This window comes from Marmota flaviventris, chromosome 3, assembly GCF_047511675.1.
Source record: "Marmota flaviventris isolate mMarFla1 chromosome 3, mMarFla1.hap1, whole genome shotgun sequence".
In the NCBI taxonomy this organism is placed as follows: domain Eukaryota; kingdom Metazoa; phylum Chordata; class Mammalia; order Rodentia; family Sciuridae; genus Marmota; species Marmota flaviventris.
The window spans coordinates 26,386,665-26,406,471 of NC_092500.1; the positions used below are offsets into that span (position 1 = coordinate 26,386,665).

The following is a 19,807-nucleotide window of genomic DNA, read 5'->3' on the forward strand; positions in this document are numbered from 1 at the left end:
ATGCAGCTAGTAGGTGGGAGCAGGACTCTTCCTGTCCCTTTTGAGCAAGCAAGAGGGAAAGGAAGAGAAGCCACATGGAGCATTCTAGCTCACTCACGCCAGCTGTCAATCTCTCTGTAGGAGGAGGCCAACCACTATTGTATATCTGCTCACAGAATTGTTGAGAGGACCAGATGAGATCACATATCGGAAAAAGCCTTGAAAAGAGGAAAGCATTTCATAAACAACACGTTGCGATAAGTGAGATGAGACGACTCCATCGCTCTCCTCAGGAACACACTTCAGTCATGACAGCCTTAATGGAAAGACCACAGTCTCCCTTTTGCCCTAATTTAATGTTTTAAATAAACAGCACAAGATTTTCTTAAGCAATCTTTTAAAGATGAAGGGCTCGGGTGTGCATGCTGGCACTTGAACTGGTGTTTGCAGGGAGCTTTGGTGTCTCATGTTTAATATGGACATCCTGCCTGAGCTGTTTATGTTGACTGGGGAAAGTAAGCATTTCATTGTTACTATCAATTCTCTTCCAAAGAAACGATACTGTAATTATATACCCTTAATCTCTGCAATTTAAGAATGAGGAAAAAACACCACACTTTCTCATGAAAGGAGCACAGTATATGTATAGTAATTCACTGTTTATTATCATCATCATTATGAATAGCAAAGTCCACAGTTCAGTTTCCAGGCAACATGAGGGTGGAGTTTTATATGTGGGACACCTGCATGTGATGTGATAACATGGTGGTTGTTTTTTTTTTTTTTGACCACTATGATTTACTGGTCTATTAAAACACAACCGCACAGTTAAAAACTACAATTAAAACACAATCTTTAAGCAATTAAAAACAATCAATTGTTGAACCAATGTAGGAGATCTGCTGAGTAATTTGGCTTTTTAAGTAAAGTCAAGTAGAAACTGTTTTCTCTCTCCATCTAAGGATCAGTGAAAAGAAAAAAACAAAAATCCACCTGCTCTGAGCGAGTCAGGATTCAGCACGAGTGACTTGGGCCCCTCCCCAGTGCTGACGGGGTGGCATCACTCCAGCATGTGCTGGAGCACCGAGGGGTCCACCTCCATGGCCTCCAGGCCCTTGTGCAAGCTCAGGAAGGTGGCCTGCTTCCCGAAGCGCTGCCGCCAGCGGACGAAGGCCTCCACCACCTGTGACTGCACGTTGTGGGGGTGGTTGGCCTTACAGCGGTAGATATCCGTCTGGGACAGTCCCAGTGACAGCACCACAGGCTCCCACTCGGGGCCCAGCCTCTGGGCCAGCTGGTTGATCTGCCTGTCTGACGGGGAGCTGTTGAGGATGTGTGAGGGGAGCCCAGGCGTCCGATCACCTGAGGAGAAAAAGACACGCAGGTGAAACACACGACAGACACTTCAGGAGGCAGAGACAGAAAGGTGGGCAGCCAAGACAACTGCTCATGGTGGGGCTCCTAGCCTTGGTGTGTCAGGGCTTAAGAAATACCGCCTAGCATCTTGAGAGTGTTCACCATGGCAAATTTGAAAACAATAATCTGGTCTATTTCCTTTCTTTTATATATAAAACATACACGGAGGATGACCTTGTACATGCTGCTAGCAGCAAGCTGTTTTCACTTCCATCTCTTTTGTCAGAGGCCAAGCCAGGAGTTCTGGAGGGAACTTAGAAATGTCTGTCCAGGCCCCAGTTTCCCTGGCACTGGCCTGTGGGCCAGCAGTGGGGCTTGGTCCTGGGCTGTGAATGCTCCTCCCTGCAGGAAGGGCTCACATGGGTGCAGGAGGGGGTAAGGCCTAAAGCCAACAGCCCTCTCTCCCGATGGCTCAAACATGAACAGGTGCAGCTGGCGAAGCAGGAGCCAAGAGGCCTGCTGAGACAAAATAAACTGTCGAGTCTGCAAGGGAAGGGAGGATAGTGGGGCCCGTGGTAGCAGCAGAGGCCACTAGAGTGTAGTTACCCGTCCTGGCTACCCTTCTGTTTCTCTTCTGGGCTCAGGGGCAAGGAGAAAACTTGACCTTGCACTTCCTAAATTAGCTTCCTATCTGCTAACACATGTGACAGTGAGTTATAAGTGTCTGACACCAACAAGCAGTGCCCTCTGTTACTCCGAAGGGGATCCTGTCCTAGTGTGGCTAGAGGCTCCCCAAAGGAAGGAGGTTAAGGCAAAGCCCTGAACAAGAGGAAGGGGAGGTGGGCGAAAGGGGAGAGCCATGCCTCCCATCAGAGGAAAGTATGTGGAGAGCACAGAGGGAGCAGGGGAGCGCGTGGCACCAGGTATAGTGTCAGAGGGAACAAATGTGATGCTGATGGCCCTGGCTCAAGTCAGGTTCAGATACTTGCACGGGGCACAGGGTGCTGCACTTGCTACCCACCGGCATCGTGGGGATTCGGGTCAATCCACCTCACGCTCCCCAGACTACTGTTTTGATTTATGACTCAATAAGAAGGCAAAAGGCATCCTGTAAGAAGAGCTGCTGTTCCCACCGCCCTGCCTTTGGCCTCTAGGCTGCTAGTTGCCAATACCTCAGGGATTAGTTGCAAAAATATTGCCAAGAACTTTTTCTGGTGTTTGTCAACACCATGATTTAATTAAAAAAATATTAACACACACTAATTATACATATTGATGGGTTCAGTTGATATTTCCAGACCTGTATACAGAGTGCACTGACCAAACCCAACCACTCTTTTCCCTTCTCCCTTCCCACCCTCTTCCTATTCTCTAGTGATCACAATCCTACTTTGGGGTTGATTGTTATCTTCCACATATGGGAGAGAACATGCAGTGCTTTCTTTTCATGTCTGGCTTCTTTCACTTAACACCCTCCAGTCCTATCCATTGTGCTACAAATGACAGATTGTCATTCTTATTTATGGCTGAATAATACTCAGTTATGTATATACACATCACATTTTTTTCACTCATTCATCTGTTGGTATGCAGTAGGCTGACTCCTTTATCTCAGCTACTATCAACAATGCAATGAGAAACTGACTAAGAGGCAATTACAATCATGATGATAATATTAAGCAATGTTTCATATGAACAGTATAATTTTTTGGCGTTTGTAAAAATGTGGGAGGTTTTATAAAAATGAGTGCATTTAAAAATTCAAGGAAAGCAAAATTACAATGAGGAAAGCAAATCAACCAATATCTCATCGTTGTATTTAGGTGCTGAACATCATTCTGAATATCTCTTTATGCACATATGCTATTAGAAGGACAGATATATTATCATTCTAAATGAGATCATTGATATCTAAGAGTTTTTCCCTAATAAGAGCTATTTGATTTTTGTTTAAATTTAACAGAAGAAAAAAAGCAGACATAAAACTGAATATTTTCTGACTAGCAATGAACTACTTAAAAATACACATGCACAATTTAATGGAGATAAATTATGAAAATTTTAAGAGTTTAACCAAATGTTTTCTTTCCACGCTTTATAATAAACACTTTATATTCCCTCTCATTCTTCCTCACACCTCTTGTCTTTTGTTGCTTGTATCATTTTTTTGTAAGGTACTACCATTTTTATGTCTCTGTGACAATAAGCTACAGCTCCTTGCTCCCAAGTTGTTTAAGACTACAATGGTTTGAAAGCTCACCGCTGTTTCTGTTGTTGTTACTGCTTTTCAATCATGGCTTTCCTGCTCCTGGGTCTGTTTTTCTGATTTGTGTCAACTGGTCACTTTCCTCACAGATAGTTTTATTTAAGAAATGTTCATGGTTGCAATATTCCCTGAGATTTTTTAGTTTAAGATTGTCTACTTATTGCCTTCATTGGAATAATAACTCATATTTAGAAAAGCAACTTTAAAGTTACTTTTAATATTTTATTTTTAAATTATAAATATAATTTTATATTATTTAAATAATTTTATTCCCCCTTACAAGTTTGTAGACCTTGTTCCTACTTTATGGTAGGGAATGCCAGTATGGAGAGTTCTGGTACCCCTAATATTTTGTGTAACTTGCTTTCTCTTTGTGGGGTACAAAACACTGAAGCCTTATATCAGGGCATATCTTTGCTCCTCTAGATCTGCTTTTGTTGGTATGTGATAAGACCATCTGACCAAAGATTCAGTTCTTTCTTCCTTTCAGAAAACCTCCCTGTGTTAAATCTTTGCATTCTTTTTCTGCTCTGCCTGTTGGATGACTTTGTCTATCCTCCATGACTCTTTTCTCTCTTATTGCTTTAATCTCCCCCCTGAGGTCATCTTACAATTTCCCCCTAGGCTATTCACTTGACTTTCATCTACCTCTGTTTTTTGTATTTTGTTATTTTTTTTCTGGTTCTAATCTGGAATTGTGTTTTTGCTCTAATTCTTCTCTTGGCTCTTTGAAAAATTCCATTCCATTTCATATACATTAGGAAGGCTACTGCCAAAAAGACAGACCTAACAAGTACTGATGAGGAGGTGGGGAAATCAGAACCTTGTGCACTGTTGGTGGGAGCGTCAATGGTATACTTGCTGTGGAAAATAGAAAACACTATGGTAGTTCCTCAAAAAATAAAAAAATAGAACTAGTATATGAACCAGCAATTCAACTATGGATATATACCCAAAATAATTTTAAAAGGGGCTTGAAGAGATAGTGTACACCATGCTTATCGCAGCATTAAACATAATAGCCAGGAGATGGAAGCAACCCAAGTTGCTTCATTCCGTGATGAATGGATAAACAAAATGTGGTAAATACATATAGCAGAATTATTACTCAAACTTAAAAGGGAAGGAATTCTAACATGTGCTCCGACATTGGTCAACCTCGAGGCCATTATGCTAAATGAAATGAGCCAGTTGCAAAAGGACAAATACCATGTGATGCTACTCATCTGAGGTATCTAGAGTAGCGGAAAATGGTGGCTGCTGTGGGCTGATGGAGGAGCAAGGGGTCAGTGTTTAACAGATATGGAGTTTCAGTTTTGCAAGATGGTTAACAACTTTGGAAATGTGCTAAGAACAATGTGAATGTACTTAACGCTTCTGAATTGTGTGTTTTAAAATGGCTACAAATTAAATTCTAAGTTATACATATTTTACCACAATTTCAAATAAAAATGAAATAGAATTAAATTAAATAGAATTCCTCACCTTCTTTCCCCAGAACTGCTTCTGAGCAGCCGAGGCGGGGTGTTTTCTTCCCTGCCCACCACTTGTCATGGGGCTTGGCACAAAGCGTAATTGCCTTTTTGTTTGTTAGTTTACTGGCTGCTGGTGAATTGGGGGCAAGGTCCGTTTTTGTTTGTGACTGCTTTTCAGTTCAGTTCACTGCAGTGGGGGAGGGAGCGCCTGTGTTCCTGCTGCGCTGTGGCCCTGTCGTCAGTCATCTTTCTCACTCTCTCGGCCAACTCTCAATGCAACAGATGCTGTAAGCCAATTGTCTGGCAGTAAGGACAGACTTTGCTCTGATTCTTCCACACTTTCAGGGTCACATACCCTCTGAGAATAGCGCCATGTCCGCAGAGGGAGAAGGTAACTGGGAGCAGATAGAAGTCTATAGACACCCTGGGCCAAGATGACTGGCACATACACACTCGCCTGCCAGGCAAATGGAGCCCTTCCAACCAGACAGCTTTACATACACCAAGAGGCAAGAGCAGCTGTCTGTGCCATCTGACCTCTATCTGGAAAAGTATCCTCATGAGGCCCTTTTAACTTGTGTATTCTGCTGAATACAAGGTTACTTAAAAATGAGTCCTAAGGCTTTAGTGTCAACTTCTAAGGATACACTATGTAAAATGAGCCCAAGCTACAAATTGATCCAGTGTGACCACCGGGCCACTGTTTTTCAAAGCTAATACATACCATTAGTGATGTGTATGCTCATATTAGGTAGATGAAATGCTCTGCATTATAAGAGTCATATCTATTTTAATACGGGGGAGAAAACTATAAATAGCATTTAAAACCCAAGATCACAAGGGTTAAAATATGTAAATTAAAGACCAGGTATAGAATGGAAAAAAGTCAATTAAAAAGAAAAAGTAAATTTAAAGAAAAACATTAAATTAATGGTACAGGTGGTACATAGATGTGCAAAAACTGTACGAGTGGAACCCAAATAATGGTGGACGGGGAAGCCAGTGGGTGTTCAAGGTGCACCAATGGATTCTAGGCAGACTTCATGCTGTGCAGGGTGTCCCCTACACCTCACAGGCCTTCAGCACCCCTGCCTTGCAGCCTTGCAGTGGCACCTCCCACCTCACCATGAGAACACAAGTTCACATAACCTGGGGTGGGACAGGACTATCCCTGATTAAGAATCATGAGACACTGTGGTGCCTAAAACTTCTAAATATGGACAAAATGTTCTCCCTTATACAGATCCTAAATCTTTCATGCCATCTTTTAATCTCATTTTCAGTGAAGCTAAAACTTACCTGGTTTAAAAAGAACAATATATGCTGAAAACCCACCTACCACAAGCCAAGGATCCACTTACGGAATGGGGTGGCCACTAGCCCTCCCATCCCCTCCACTTACTCTCTCACCCCTCCATCCCCATCTCTGGGATCATTACATGAATGAAAACGACATAGTTTGCCCCTCTTTCTCCAACTATCTCCTCTACCCTCATTCATATTTATCAACAGCTATTCTGGCCTCAAAACTAAAAGTCTCCTTTCTAATTCCTATTGCATTTAGAGTCAGGTCTAAAAGTTTCAAACATAACTTTTCCATGTTTCATATTTAGCATTGCTGCCACCCAAGCTCCTTATGGGCAGAGATCATGTCTTCTACCTCTGCAGCTCCCTCTCCAAACCTTTAGCTCCTGCTGAACACAAAAGGGAAATTGATGTACACTTTTCCAGTAACTGGTCATAATCTTGAGGTTAAAAGGTCTTCCAAGTCAAGTTTCCAACTCACCATTTCCAGTAGCTTTGAATTTCTGATTTTTCATTCCATAAATAAAGTCATCTCTTCCTGTAGTGCAGAAGGACTCCCTATCTACTCCTGGCAGGACATAGTGCTCTGTGTGAACTAGCATCTAAATGGTCAACCTCCCCTTTCTACTCTGCATTCCATGATATGTGGCCACCTTAAAGGGGGCCTGAGAAGAGGAACTGCACAGGGTTCAAAAGCACCATTCAGAGGCTAAAGACCAAGGACTGAGCAATGCATGGCAGGCATATAAACATCTGTTAAGAGAGTCAGCTGAATCTGCAGCAAGAGGTCTAGAATAATAGGAAGGTTTTAAACTATAATACTTCTTTTAAAACTTTAGATATTTTACAATATGACTAGAGATATTTTAGTGGATATGAATTCTTTATCACAGTAACTCAATTGGACATGGTCTAGCACTTTAAAAAACTACACACATTTCTCTGGAAAGTCTGGTCATGTATCAATTGCCCAACTTAGTTGGCTGTAAGCCACTGTTACTGACGGAAGTGTCCCATGCTTCAGGTTTGATGGACTATAAAAAGAGTTGAGCTAAGCTCTAGAGTACCCTTCCAGTGCAGCCATGTTTTAAGAGTCAAAAGCAAGCCCCTTCCTCAAGGACATTTAAGACCTCAGCTCATGTCAAGTCCACTAATGTTTCATTCATCAAAGCAAAACACATGGCTACACCCAAAACCAAAAGGATAGGGAATTAAGTCTTCTGACAGGATAGGAGGAATATAAATTTGCTGGGAAATGATCTCTAAACACTCACAAGTGCTAGAAACTGGTGCAAGAAAAATATTAAAAACTTGAATAGACCAAAGTATTAAATATATTGGAATGGCAAACAAACCCTCCCCTGCCAAAGAGCCCTAGGCCCAGAGGGTTTTACAAGTGAGCTTTATTGAAGGTTCATTTAATTATCTATCTTCTGCACCTTGGGCCAAGAGCAATGGAGTTAGCCGACCATGGACTGAACCTCTGAAACGTTGAACCAGAACAAACTTTTTCTCTCTAACAACAACAATAACATCAAAATCATATCTTATGCAAGAAGTTTAAAAAATAGAAAAAGAAAAAAGTTACTTAACTGATTTTATGAGGTTACCACGATGTTTATTCCAAACAGGACAGAAGGAATGCACGAAAAATTATAGTCTTGATTCAGTTATAATTTCAGAAGTAAAAACAATATTTTATAATTTGTTATTATTTAAATATATATTTAAAATAACATATCACAAAAAAATAGAACTTATCCCAGGCTTAAAATAATTTTCAGTATCATAAACTCTACCATTTAAGTCAACATACCAATAGACTAAAAAAGAAAGTCATTATCTTAATAGGTGCAAAAAAGCATTTGACAATTAATGCCTATGATTTAAAAAGTATTTCTTAACAAATTTTCAGATTATGAGGAGCTTTCTTAACTTGGTGAAAATTGTGATAAGGTTCCATGAGCACTTCAGTTAACGGAGAACCTCTAAATGTATTTCCTTTAAGAATGAGAACAAGACAAAGACGCCCTCTACCACTAATACGGTACTGGAGGGCTTGTCAAATGGTAGAGAGAAAGAAGAAGAAATCAGATATAAGCATTTGAAAGGAAGAGGTAAAACTATCACTTTTTTCAGATAATATGACCATAAAAAGACCAGAATTAACAATCCATTCGAATAAGATTACACAAAATTGTCAGCTACAAGATCAACTTAAAACAAAACCTGACAAAACCAAATTTCAACATTCTAGCAATAATAAAATACAAAATAAAATAAGCATAAGAAGTATAAAGGATTTCGTAATTAAACTAGTAAAGGCTGTATAAGGTCTCAAAGGGAAATTTTTTATTAAAATTTCAAAAATTTAAAGCAAGAACTGAATAAAAGGAGGGTCATTCATGTGCTAGGTAGGATGACATTATCATATAACATAAAGATGATCATTCTTATATAATGACAATTAAAATTCCAGAATGGAAAAAGGAGTTTCCTCAAACTGGTAGAAGCTATTATTATAAAGAGAAAAAGAAAACGTGGCTTTGACATCATTCTTTAAACATCTAGTGGCTAGATTCCACAAGGACAAAGGCCCAAACATGAAAGAGGAAACTATACAAAGTGGAAAATAATGTGAGAATATCATTATAAACTGTGGTGGGAAGTGATTTTTTTAAATGAATTCCCCCAAAGATGAATTTTTTTTCACATCAAAATTAAAGATTTCTGCTCAACAAAAGAGACCATGATCTAAGTTGACAGAGAAAAATGGGGAAAGACACTTGATATCATCTAACACCAACAACAGACTACTATTTGGAATATATAAGGTACTGTTGAAGACCAACTGGAAAGATAAACCACACAGGAAAAGACACCGGTATGAATAGTTGATTCAAATTAGAGGAATTCTCAAAGCAACAAATGAAGAGATGCTGAAATGCAAAAAATTTAATAAACTAAAATGGAAACAATGATAAATCACTTTTGGTGCACAGAAACCAAAAGCTTCCAAGTTTGGGCTGGGATGTGATACAGGGAGATTTATACACTGCTGGTGGTAATGAAGATGAGGCAGTCATTTTAGATAGCAAGCTGGCAGTGTGGGTAAACTGAATGTACTATATTGTTCCTAGTTATAAACATCGAAGAACATTTCTGAAAAAGACCCATAACATGCACATATAAGGCTGTCGTGTACAACATTTCATTATTTGTGCTAGCAAGTATACATATACTCTTTAACTCAGCAATCCTGTTTTGGAATGTAATGTATACTTTATATACAGTTTATTTCACAGTCTTTATATTTCTCTGCTCATGCAGATTCATGAGGCTTGTGTATGGAGCTTTTTATATGAGGTAACATTGTTGGAAGAAAGGAGATTGAAGCAATCTAAGAGGCCATCATTGGTGGAAGAGATAAAGAAATCTGAAAGTGTCCTAGGAATACTGGCAGAGTTAGAAAAGGATGGACTAAATGTGGTACAGGGGCGGCTGGGGCTGCAGCTCAGCGGTAGTGCACTTGCCTGGCATATGTGAAGCAAGTGGGATCGAGTCTCAGCACCTCATATAAATAAAATAAAGGTCTATCAACAATTAAAAAAAATTTTTTTAAATGTGGTACAGAGCCAAAAATGTAAGGAAAAGAATGAGATCTATAACAAATAAAATTAAAAATAATGTTCAAAACACCACTTATAAAAATAGATAATAAGATACCTATGGCGGGAGGCAGGGAATGGCAATAAAAATGAAAGTCATAAATGAATGAGAGAGACAAGATTTTCATAGATCAGTTAATGAAATACAATATGCCATAAATTGAAGGGTATTAAAGGGGAAAAAGGGCAGGAAAGGAAGGAAATAAGGGATGAAGGAAGGGACAGAGGGAAGGTGAGAACACACCATAACTCAGCTGTCTCGTGATCCTCCCTAGGGCTGACAGCATGGGAGCTGATCTGGTTTGTGGGGTGGGGTGGAGGGTGTTTCAGGCTGGGCAAGCTAATGTGACTGCCACCTCCCAGGACTCCTGTGTTAACCTTGGTCCCCAAGGGCACTGGCTCTACAGAAATATCTTGGCTGAGGGACTGGTTCCCTGGAAAGAAAAGAAAGACACCTTCAAAAAAGAACTAATTAGAAGTCCTTGTTGTGATAGATAATCACAGGGAACAATCTGGGTTTTCCAGGGAGGTGGAGAAGACCAGTTGATTTCTTCAACTGGTCTCTCTAAAACCAATTTCCAGGATGATGAAGTGACACTCTCCTCCAAAGAACAAGGCCATGTTGCAAAATACAAATAAATCCTACTTATTGTAAGGAAAACTTCATTTGACTGTCAAGTCTGGGAAGGTCAACAACAAAATTGCTAGCAATAATGGAGTTCTCACCGAATTAGCAGGCAGGAGGCAGATTGGACACCCTTTGGCTAAGGACAAGCAGGCCTGGGCACTATCTAAATTTGAATCTGCCACTAGCTAGCCATATAGCTTGGAATAAGTCATTTAGCCTCTTAGACTGTTTTCTCATTTGCAAAAGAAAACCAGATGAAGTCCAAGGCTTCATTTAGATGCAACATCTTACTATCTTTTGACTTCCCATTACATCAGCAATTAATCATTTTTTATTGCATCAATTTTCTCTACATGTTTTTTAAGATGGAACTAAGCTTTGGGGCTTTTAGTAATGATTTTTGCTTATTTGATTCTACTTTGTGAAATGTGAGGATCACACATAGGGTTTCCTTCTGTGGGGGGAGTGTGGGAGTATGGGGGGACAGTGAAATGAGTCTCTGGTACAGTAAATTTTTTCCAAACTGTATAATAAACTTCAGTAGTTCATGTTACAACTTGCTGGACCAGTCATTTCTCACACTCTTGCACAGACCTGATACAGCTCCATCAGTATGTCGTTCCTCCTGCACCAGCCAGCCTTGGGCCACAGAGCCCTTTCCCCAAAACACTCTCCTATCGATTTTCTCAACAGTTGTAACCCTCTTTCTCAGTTGCAACTCCCATTCCACTCTGATTCTCCTTGTCCACACATCAACTTGTAGCCTACGGTATATTTTACAGATGTGCTCTACTATGTTGCTGTCCACCACGCCCCCACTCTCCCTGTTTTCATTCCTAATGGAATGTAAACTCCACCTTGGTAGGGGAGCTCTGTCAATTTTTGCTCAGTGATGTATTCCAGGCAGCCAGAACAGTGCCTTGCACATAGCAGTCACTCACTGGAGATTTGTTGGATAGAGAAATAAATTAAAAGGAATAAATTATTACAATTCTAACATATTCACTTAGCTCTGCTTTCTATAGCTACAGTGTTACCAAGTGCTCCTACTTTTAGTTCACTTAGCACTTAAAAATCATAGAAACTGCATATTCTAGGAGTGAATAAAAAATTTAAAAAAGGATGATTTCAAATAGTAAAATATTGTCAAGGTTAGAGATACCCCTTCGATACTGAACTAGGCCACAATGAACTTCCCCCTCCCACATCCATGTTTAATTTGAAAAGAGAAAGAACTTAAGATGATTTCAGGGTAAATAGGGTAGAGAGAGGCCTGATCCCACATCTCCATCCCCCAGTACCTAAGGAAATGAACAAAGGCAATAATAAAGAAGCCCATCAGAAAATGGCAGAATCACCTTCCAATTCCTACCCTCCTGAAGTTGGATCAATTATTCAGCAAAACTCAATTCTAAGAGATTTACTCTAAAATCCTCAAAATCTAATGTGGGACAAATGAAGTGGGGCTTCTTGATCATTTTCCTTGACTGTAAGGATGAAGATGTAACTGCAACATGGAGGGATGGGGAGACCAGATCTGTGCACAGCAAGGACTGACCTCTCTGGCAGAATGAATAAAAGCCTCCTGTGTCTCAGGAGAGTGCAGGACGCAGGCAGTTCAGCGCAGCTCCCTCATAAACAACTGCTGAGCTCAGCTCCTCAGCTCCCCCTCACTGCTCTGCCTTATGTGCAGATAAGTAGAAGGCAATGGACAGAAATGCCCGGTTCTCCAGCGGAAACACTGGGGCTGGAAGGGGGTCAAAAAGAAGTAATAGCAGGGGATCAGAGCACTGAAGGCTGGACATAGTAGCAAGATGGAATGAAAGGGCATGGCTGTTGAGTAACATGCTGTTATAACAAATAGCTGAAGAAGGGCATGTTTTGTGGAAGAAAAAATGGCCAAAACGCAAAATCCACAATCCCCAAGAAATAAGACAAAGTATTTTGTGTTACAGAAACAACTTAATAAGAGAACAGGAACAAGTGAAACTAGAGCTATAAGACAATCACATAACAAAATGTGAAATCTAGAAAGAATCTGACCAGACTAAAATCACAAATCAATGACCAAAACCACATCATTATGAAGTTAATATAAAATTAATATGGCCCCAAACTGTACTTCAGAAAGGTTTGAAGGAATCAGAGATAAAAGGCAGAAATTATAGGTAACATTGATACATATTGTGAAGGGAAAAATGTCATCCCTTTAAAGGTTAATAGGCATCCCTGAAGCAGAAAACTCAGACCCAAATATTCAAAGATCTAATATAAGAAAATATCCTTAAAATGAATAAGTAATAGAATAAGTCAAAAGAGCACACTCTGTTTTTAGGAAAAATAGATAAGGAACAATCAACTATGAGACATAACCTGGTTAAATTTCAACCATGCTTTAAGTGCTGAAGGTTAAGAAGCAATTCCTCCAAAATTCTAAGGGAATAAAGCATAGTATTTGACTATCATTTCTAGCCAAGATCATATTCATATATAAAGGATTCTTGCACATGAAAAAACTTCAGAAATTCACCTTTCATGAACCCTCCATTAAAAGTCTTGACAATCTAGTCAGTGCAGTAAGTAAAACACAGGTACCAGCAGCGGCCTAGCAATGGGGGGAGGTGAAAGGCTTGCTTCAAATGCAGGCCACAAGGGAAGAATTATAGAGAGAGAATTTAAAATCAGCATCAACCCCACTAAAAGTCAGTTGCTTTTCATACAGCCATGTGTCAGCATTTCTAAACAATGCAAATGACGAAAATCTCTCCTCTGCGGTGGAAAGTTCTATCTCCACTAAACCCTTGATCTGCCTCTCAGAATCAGTAACAGATCAGTACTGGGCACTGAACTCACTTAATTATAAAATTAACTGTAAATTGAACAGAATATAACATTCTATACCCTGACAATATGAAAATAAAAACAAATGAAAATCAAGATTGGATTATGGAATAGAACATAAATATTATATACCTTGACCTTGACTATGTGAAAATAACAGTGTAATACACAGGCATCTAGAAGGGGAGAAAGGAAAGAGTGAGTGTGCCTATGATCCCATTATCATGGCAGGGAGAACACACTATGGTCTAACAAGGAAATGGTAGGACAGTCCTTTAAGCTATCTATGTCTAAGACCAAGTCGTAGACATCAGTGAGTTGACAAATTTGTTTCTCACTCCAGTACCCTCCACGGCAGGGCCATGTGCACTGCTCATATGACCTCCTGCAGGAACATGAGTATCCAGCTCACTGAGGCAGGAGAAGAAAGGGTGAGGGACTGGAGACTGGAGACTGAACACATCCATTCATAAGTGACACTTGTCATTTCTGCTCACATTTGTGGCTAAATAAGTCACAAGGTCATACCTAACTTGAAGAGAGTGAGGAAGTACGATTCTCTTCTGTCCCAGAAGGGGGCAAGAACTGTGTGAATAACAACAGTTGTGTCTACCACAGAAACTTACAAGAGGAAAAACATAAAACCCAAACCAGCAAGTTCTTCATCATCTCTTTTCTTAACCTTATATATATATACATAAAAAAATTCTTACTGTGGAAAAAATGTTTATTCAAAATTCAGAAATTCTTTAATTTTCATTTAGTTTCTTTTTCTCTAGCTAAATTCTACTAAAATTAAATGTAATGATTTTTAAATTTAAAAATTAGCACATATCATATAATCTCACTTTTGTAGTCTATCACTTTAACCACTCAGGCATAACTATAATTTCTCATCCCAGTTTTGTGAAAGCACTTTTGTCTAGCTGGCTAGCTCTTTCTGTGTATGCTACCATCCATCCACCCACGCATCCATCTCCCATTTGTAAACACACTTAGACAAATGTTCACTTAATGCTAATGAAGCTTATTTCTGTTTTTCTTTTTCATGGTGCTGAAGATGGAACCCAGGCCATCATGCACACTAGGCAAGTGCTCTAGCACTGAGCTATATCCCTAGCCTAAGCCTTACTTCTGATTGATAGGATTTGTGACTTTTTTTCTACTTTTCTTGGATAAATGAGTATGCATCATTTTTATAACAAAGTCATGAGAATCTGAATGAGAAATAACATTAACTAACCTTTTATCATTAAACCATTAGAACACCACTAACCTTTTATCATTAAGCCTTTAGATCACTGAGTGCTGAAAGTAAGTTTTTGTACTGCTAAAGAAAGGAAGGGGGAATAAAGGTGGAGAAATATGATATTTCATGATCATTATAAACTGTCAAAAAATAAAAATGGGTAAATGCTAATTTACCCATTGGAGAGCTCACAAAAGCTACAGAATGTCAGGCCAGGCAGTTGGTGTGAATCAGTTAGGTAAAGGACCTATATTTCTGTTTTACCAAGCTTTTATAAACTTTTATCATTTATTCAGAATAGTGGTTGATACAGATTGGGGATAATTCAGCTCATTCCTACCAAATATGCAGATGCTTATTGAGTTTAATAGAGAGGCTCTTATGGATGTGGAGTGGATTTTCCCCTTATTAAAAAGATATGGACATTAAAATACAAAAGTGCAATTTTAAAAACTGAAAAGAAGAAGAAGAAAAAAAAAAGCTTGTAATTAGGGCTAACTTATCCGCTAAGACAGTGCTTAGGGCTCACAATACTTTTGGAGGAGCACTGTAAAAATTTTAAAATTTCTTTTACAACCAGAAGAAAAAATGAACTTTAGGTCAAAGAAAACATTGGAATAGATAATATTAATATATTCATCTTTATACCAACATAGTCATAACAAAAAAAAATTATATTAGGGAAGAAGGGCCCTCAAAGGGCCTCAGCCCATGAAAGTCATAAATGTGACCCTGCTTCTAATATTGCTCAATCACAAATTCAGAGGCAGATGGCAAAAATTACTTGGTTTATAGAAACATGTACTTTAAAACTACCTTGAAATCAAAAGCAGAGTGTGGTTGTTGAGAGACCGAATTCCAAAATGCCTTGGGACTATATCACAACACATTATGTAACTGGTGTTAATACTCATTAATGACAACACTGCTTCTTCCCAAGCTAACTGCAAAAGACTTTAATTATTCCTTTATATGAAAGTTATATCACGTAAAGTTTTGAGTTTTTCTCCTTTTCTAAAAAGTGAAAACAAATTCTTAATCATATTATTTCCCTCTGACTGTTCTCCAAATTAAAAAATAATAATAATTTTAAAGTATCTATAACTTTATTTTCATTTTTAATATCAAATAAATATATATACATACAGATGTATACATATATGTGTGTATGTATATATATAAATATAAATATATAAATATATATATTTTTAAACTGATATCTAAACACAAACTAAAAAAAATAAGCTTGGCCCTATAGTTAAATTACCCTTGCTGTTGTTTCCTGTGCAGTCAAAAATTAAAGAGAGAGTTTAAGAGGCTTCAATTGCATATTATAAATTATAAATAACAAATCTGACAGATTTAAGTTTTCCATATTAGTCGTAAACCTAACTAGAAGAAGGGTAAGACCATCAGTAGTGCTCAGAGGGCAGAAGGCTGTTGACTTCAGGCATCAAAAGCACATTTCTTTGATGGAGTTGAGCTGGTTGAGTGCCTTGGCAGTAAGGCCAAAGGGAAAAAATTCTGAAGGCCATGAAGGCCATGTAAAATTGCCAAGCAAAATCCTTCAAAGCTATGACACAACACCGATCTTAACAATGAAATATTCAGTCCTCTTATCAGCTTCTAGAGGGAGAGAGAGAAGCAAGCTTTTTTTTTTTTTTTTGTACCCAGGATTGAACTCAAGGGCACTCAACCACTGAGCAACATCCCAGCCCTATTTTGTATTTTATTTAGTGACAAGCTTTCTCGCTTTTGCTGAGGCTGGCTTTGAATTTGAGATCCTCCTGCCTCAGCCTCCTGAGCCGCTGGGATTACAGGTGTGCACGATGGAGCCCAGCTAAAGAAGCAGGCTTTTTAATTTGCTGCCTTCTCAAAGCTGGAAAGGACAGTTGATATGATCACTGACATAATAAACAATCAAAATATTTTCAATAGATTGATGGAATGATATTAACAAGATTTATTATGTTTTGTATAAATGTGCTATCTTATTATCAGTTTTTTAAAAATCAATTATAAAAGTACAGAATGTTTTCAATGTAGTTTAAAGCAGTCGAGGAGGAAAAGTTCAGATGTTTTATTTGTGAATGCAATATGACCCAAGCAAAACAAAACTAAAGAAAAAACTGAGAGCAATCTTAGTTCCATTAACACATAAATTTGGAATCAGAAACAAGGAAAACAACATTCTTGCAGAATTTGCAATAACCACAGACTATTTCCAGATCAATGACTGACTGCATATTATATGCATGGAGATGCATTAAAGCCTGAATGCAGGGTCTGCCCAAAAATGTAACCTGTAAGTATCAACTCAGCACGTGGCTCAGACTACCTTGAGCAGTGAGTAGGATGATGGGAACTGTGTCTCTCTTGTTCATAGCTAGTATCTAGCACAATGTCTGATAGATAATGTCTCCTAGAAAATATCTTTTCAGAATTTTAAAAGAACAAAAAAACACTACAATTCACGAAGGCACTGCATTCCTAAGATCTCACATAATGCAAAGCTCACCTGACAAAATACAGGAGGCACAGTTGAGAATTCCTCTTGGCTTTGGAATTTTGTGATTCTTGATAAACTTTCAATTTTCAAGGATTTGTAACATTTCAAATTTTGTGCCTAAAGTGAGACTTCAGTGATAATTTTTATTGACTGATTCAAATGTGCCTCATTTCCCATAAAATGCAATGACACTCTGAAGATATATGTTAATAGAGCCAATATTAATTGATGCACACTTTAGACACTAATGATACAGCAGTGGGCAAATGGAGCCAATTATGAAAATGGTTTGGGGACTGCCTAAAGCACCTATGAGGAATCTAGACTTCAGTACCAGCTTTCTGACGACTCACTAAGGTTGTACAGGAAATAAAGTCAAGGGAATTAAAGTAATTTCTTACTCTCACCATTAGCTGGTGATGAAGCTCGGTCAGTAACAGCAGCTTGCAAATCCTTTCCTAGCAGATATTAGGTCCCTACTTATAGGTGCAAATAAGTCGCTGAAGTTAACAATTTGGTACACGTTATGAAAGGCTCTCAGACATAACATAGGCTCCTATCTAATAAAATCTTCTTTTACTCCCCTTGTTAGCATTCTCAAAAATAAAAAAATTTGCAGACAGTTCTTTTCTATATTTTTAACCAGTAATTTCTTTTAAAAGATACAAATGTATTAGAAGCATGTGTACACGTGTGTGTGTGTGTGTGTGTGTGTGTGTGTGTGTGAAACTGAAAGAAAAGTTAACTAAAACAACAAATACTTAGGTTTACTACATTCTATCCTATTTTATTTTATTTTAATCCTGGGCTAGCAACCACTGATTGATTTTGTGTTCCACTAATAGGCAGCAACCAGAAGTCTGACTAGCACTGTTCTTGTGCTGGCTAATTTCTACTGTACAATCAGCAACTCATACGTTGTCTCCTCAAAGAAGCCTGCTGGGAGGCTTCCAAGCATAATCACTCATGCCCTTCTTGGAAGACCTGAAATGAAAGGGCAAATTCAGGGGAGAAAGTGGGAGGTGGCACTGAGATGCTTCTCTATGGTACACTTAAGTCCAATAAGCAGAAGCCTTAGAGTCTAGGAGAGGAAGGGTCCTACCACCCCTGAGGGATTTCCTGGGCACCAAGCACTTCCTGGCACATTATCAGTGCTCAATAAGCAATGTTGAAATAACTTCTTTAGGGAGCTGATGAAAAAGCTGACCCCGAAAGCAAATAAAAGAGCCCATCCATCAGAGGCTGCACTTTAGTAGCCAATGAATTGAATTTGGCCCACAGATGTGTTTTGTTTGGCCTACATAAGTCAAAAAACTACAGAGACAGCATTTGAAAATTGGGAGGTTTCACAGGATTCCAGATTTGTGGCTTTGCTTGTCAGCTTACTAGAGTCATCCTCATGCTGGTTACCCTGCAACATCCACTCTCTCCCACCATGCATGGAAAGCTCAGCTGCCCGGCTGCTTTCCCTTGTCCAGAAGCTCGCAGGCCTCATAGGGATTTGATCTGCACTTCCTGTACCAAATAATGGGGGAAGAATCCTATGCTGGTGTAACGCTTGCTGGATGAGCCTTGAATCAGAGGTGAGCGCAGCAAAGGCCCCTTCTCACTTGAGACAGCACAGCCCCTCCCAAGTACCCTCAGATGCCTCCCAGGAGTCAAAGGCTGCCTGAGACAACTGTCTTTACTCCTTCCCTCTCTGGGAGAGATGAAAAAAGGGTGAAATCATAGGGAATAAGGACCAGAATTAGGACATTTTATTTTTCCTTGTATTCTTTGGCATCCAATGACACCATTTTGTACAGGTGGGTTTTCAATAAACTTGGGAGCAAAGCTGTGGAAAATGTTTTAAATACTGTATTGGTTTCAAAATGTCAGTTGTTCAGATTAAAAAAAAAATGTGTTTCCTCCCATTGGACACATCCTCCTAAAAGCCCAATTACTCCCAATCAAAATCTCAGAATATATTAAAATAGAAACTGACAAGATGATTCCAAAGTTTATAAGGAAATATGAAGAACCAGAATAGCCAAAATAATTTTGAACACCAAAAAAGTAAGAGGAATTACAGTACTAATTTCAAGATGTGTGCTAAAGCTACAGAAACAAGACAAAGAGCTCAAAGGGACAGATGAAGTCCAGAAATACATCCACACCAATATGGATAACTTATTTTGACAAAGGTGCAAGGGCACTTCAGTGGAAAAAGATAGTCTTTTCAACAAATGATGCTAAAGCAAGTGGCAATCCATTTGCACATACCCATAAGAGAGAATTTCCACCCATTCCTCATAACATTCCTCAACAAGAGCTCAAATGGATCATAGACCTCAAGAGAAAACCTAACATTATAAAACTTCTAGAAGAAAACACATTTCTAAGATTGCTTAAAATGACACCAAAAGCATTATCCATAAAAGAATGGATGATAAACTAGGCGTTTAATACTTTTGTTTTTTGAAAAACATTGGTAAGAAAATAAAAGATAAACCACAGACTAGGAGGAAATATTTGCAAATCATATAGGTTAG

At 38.8% G+C, this 19,807-nt stretch overlaps 1 protein-coding gene across 1 annotated transcript in view; it reads right to left on the minus strand.

Annotated features, from left to right (window-relative positions):
* Positions 1 to 623: 623 nt before the first annotated feature.
* Cradd (CASP2 and RIPK1 domain containing adaptor with death domain) overlaps positions 624 to 19,807 on the minus strand; it is a 163,414-nt gene continuing 144,230 nt past the window's right edge. Inside the window, exon 3 of the mRNA XM_027953512.2 lies at positions 624 to 1,341. Coding sequence (XP_027809313.1) covers positions 1,040 to 1,341 — 302 coding nt within the window. The 3' untranslated portion in view covers positions 624 to 1,039. The remainder of the gene's footprint in view (positions 1,342 to 19,807) is intronic.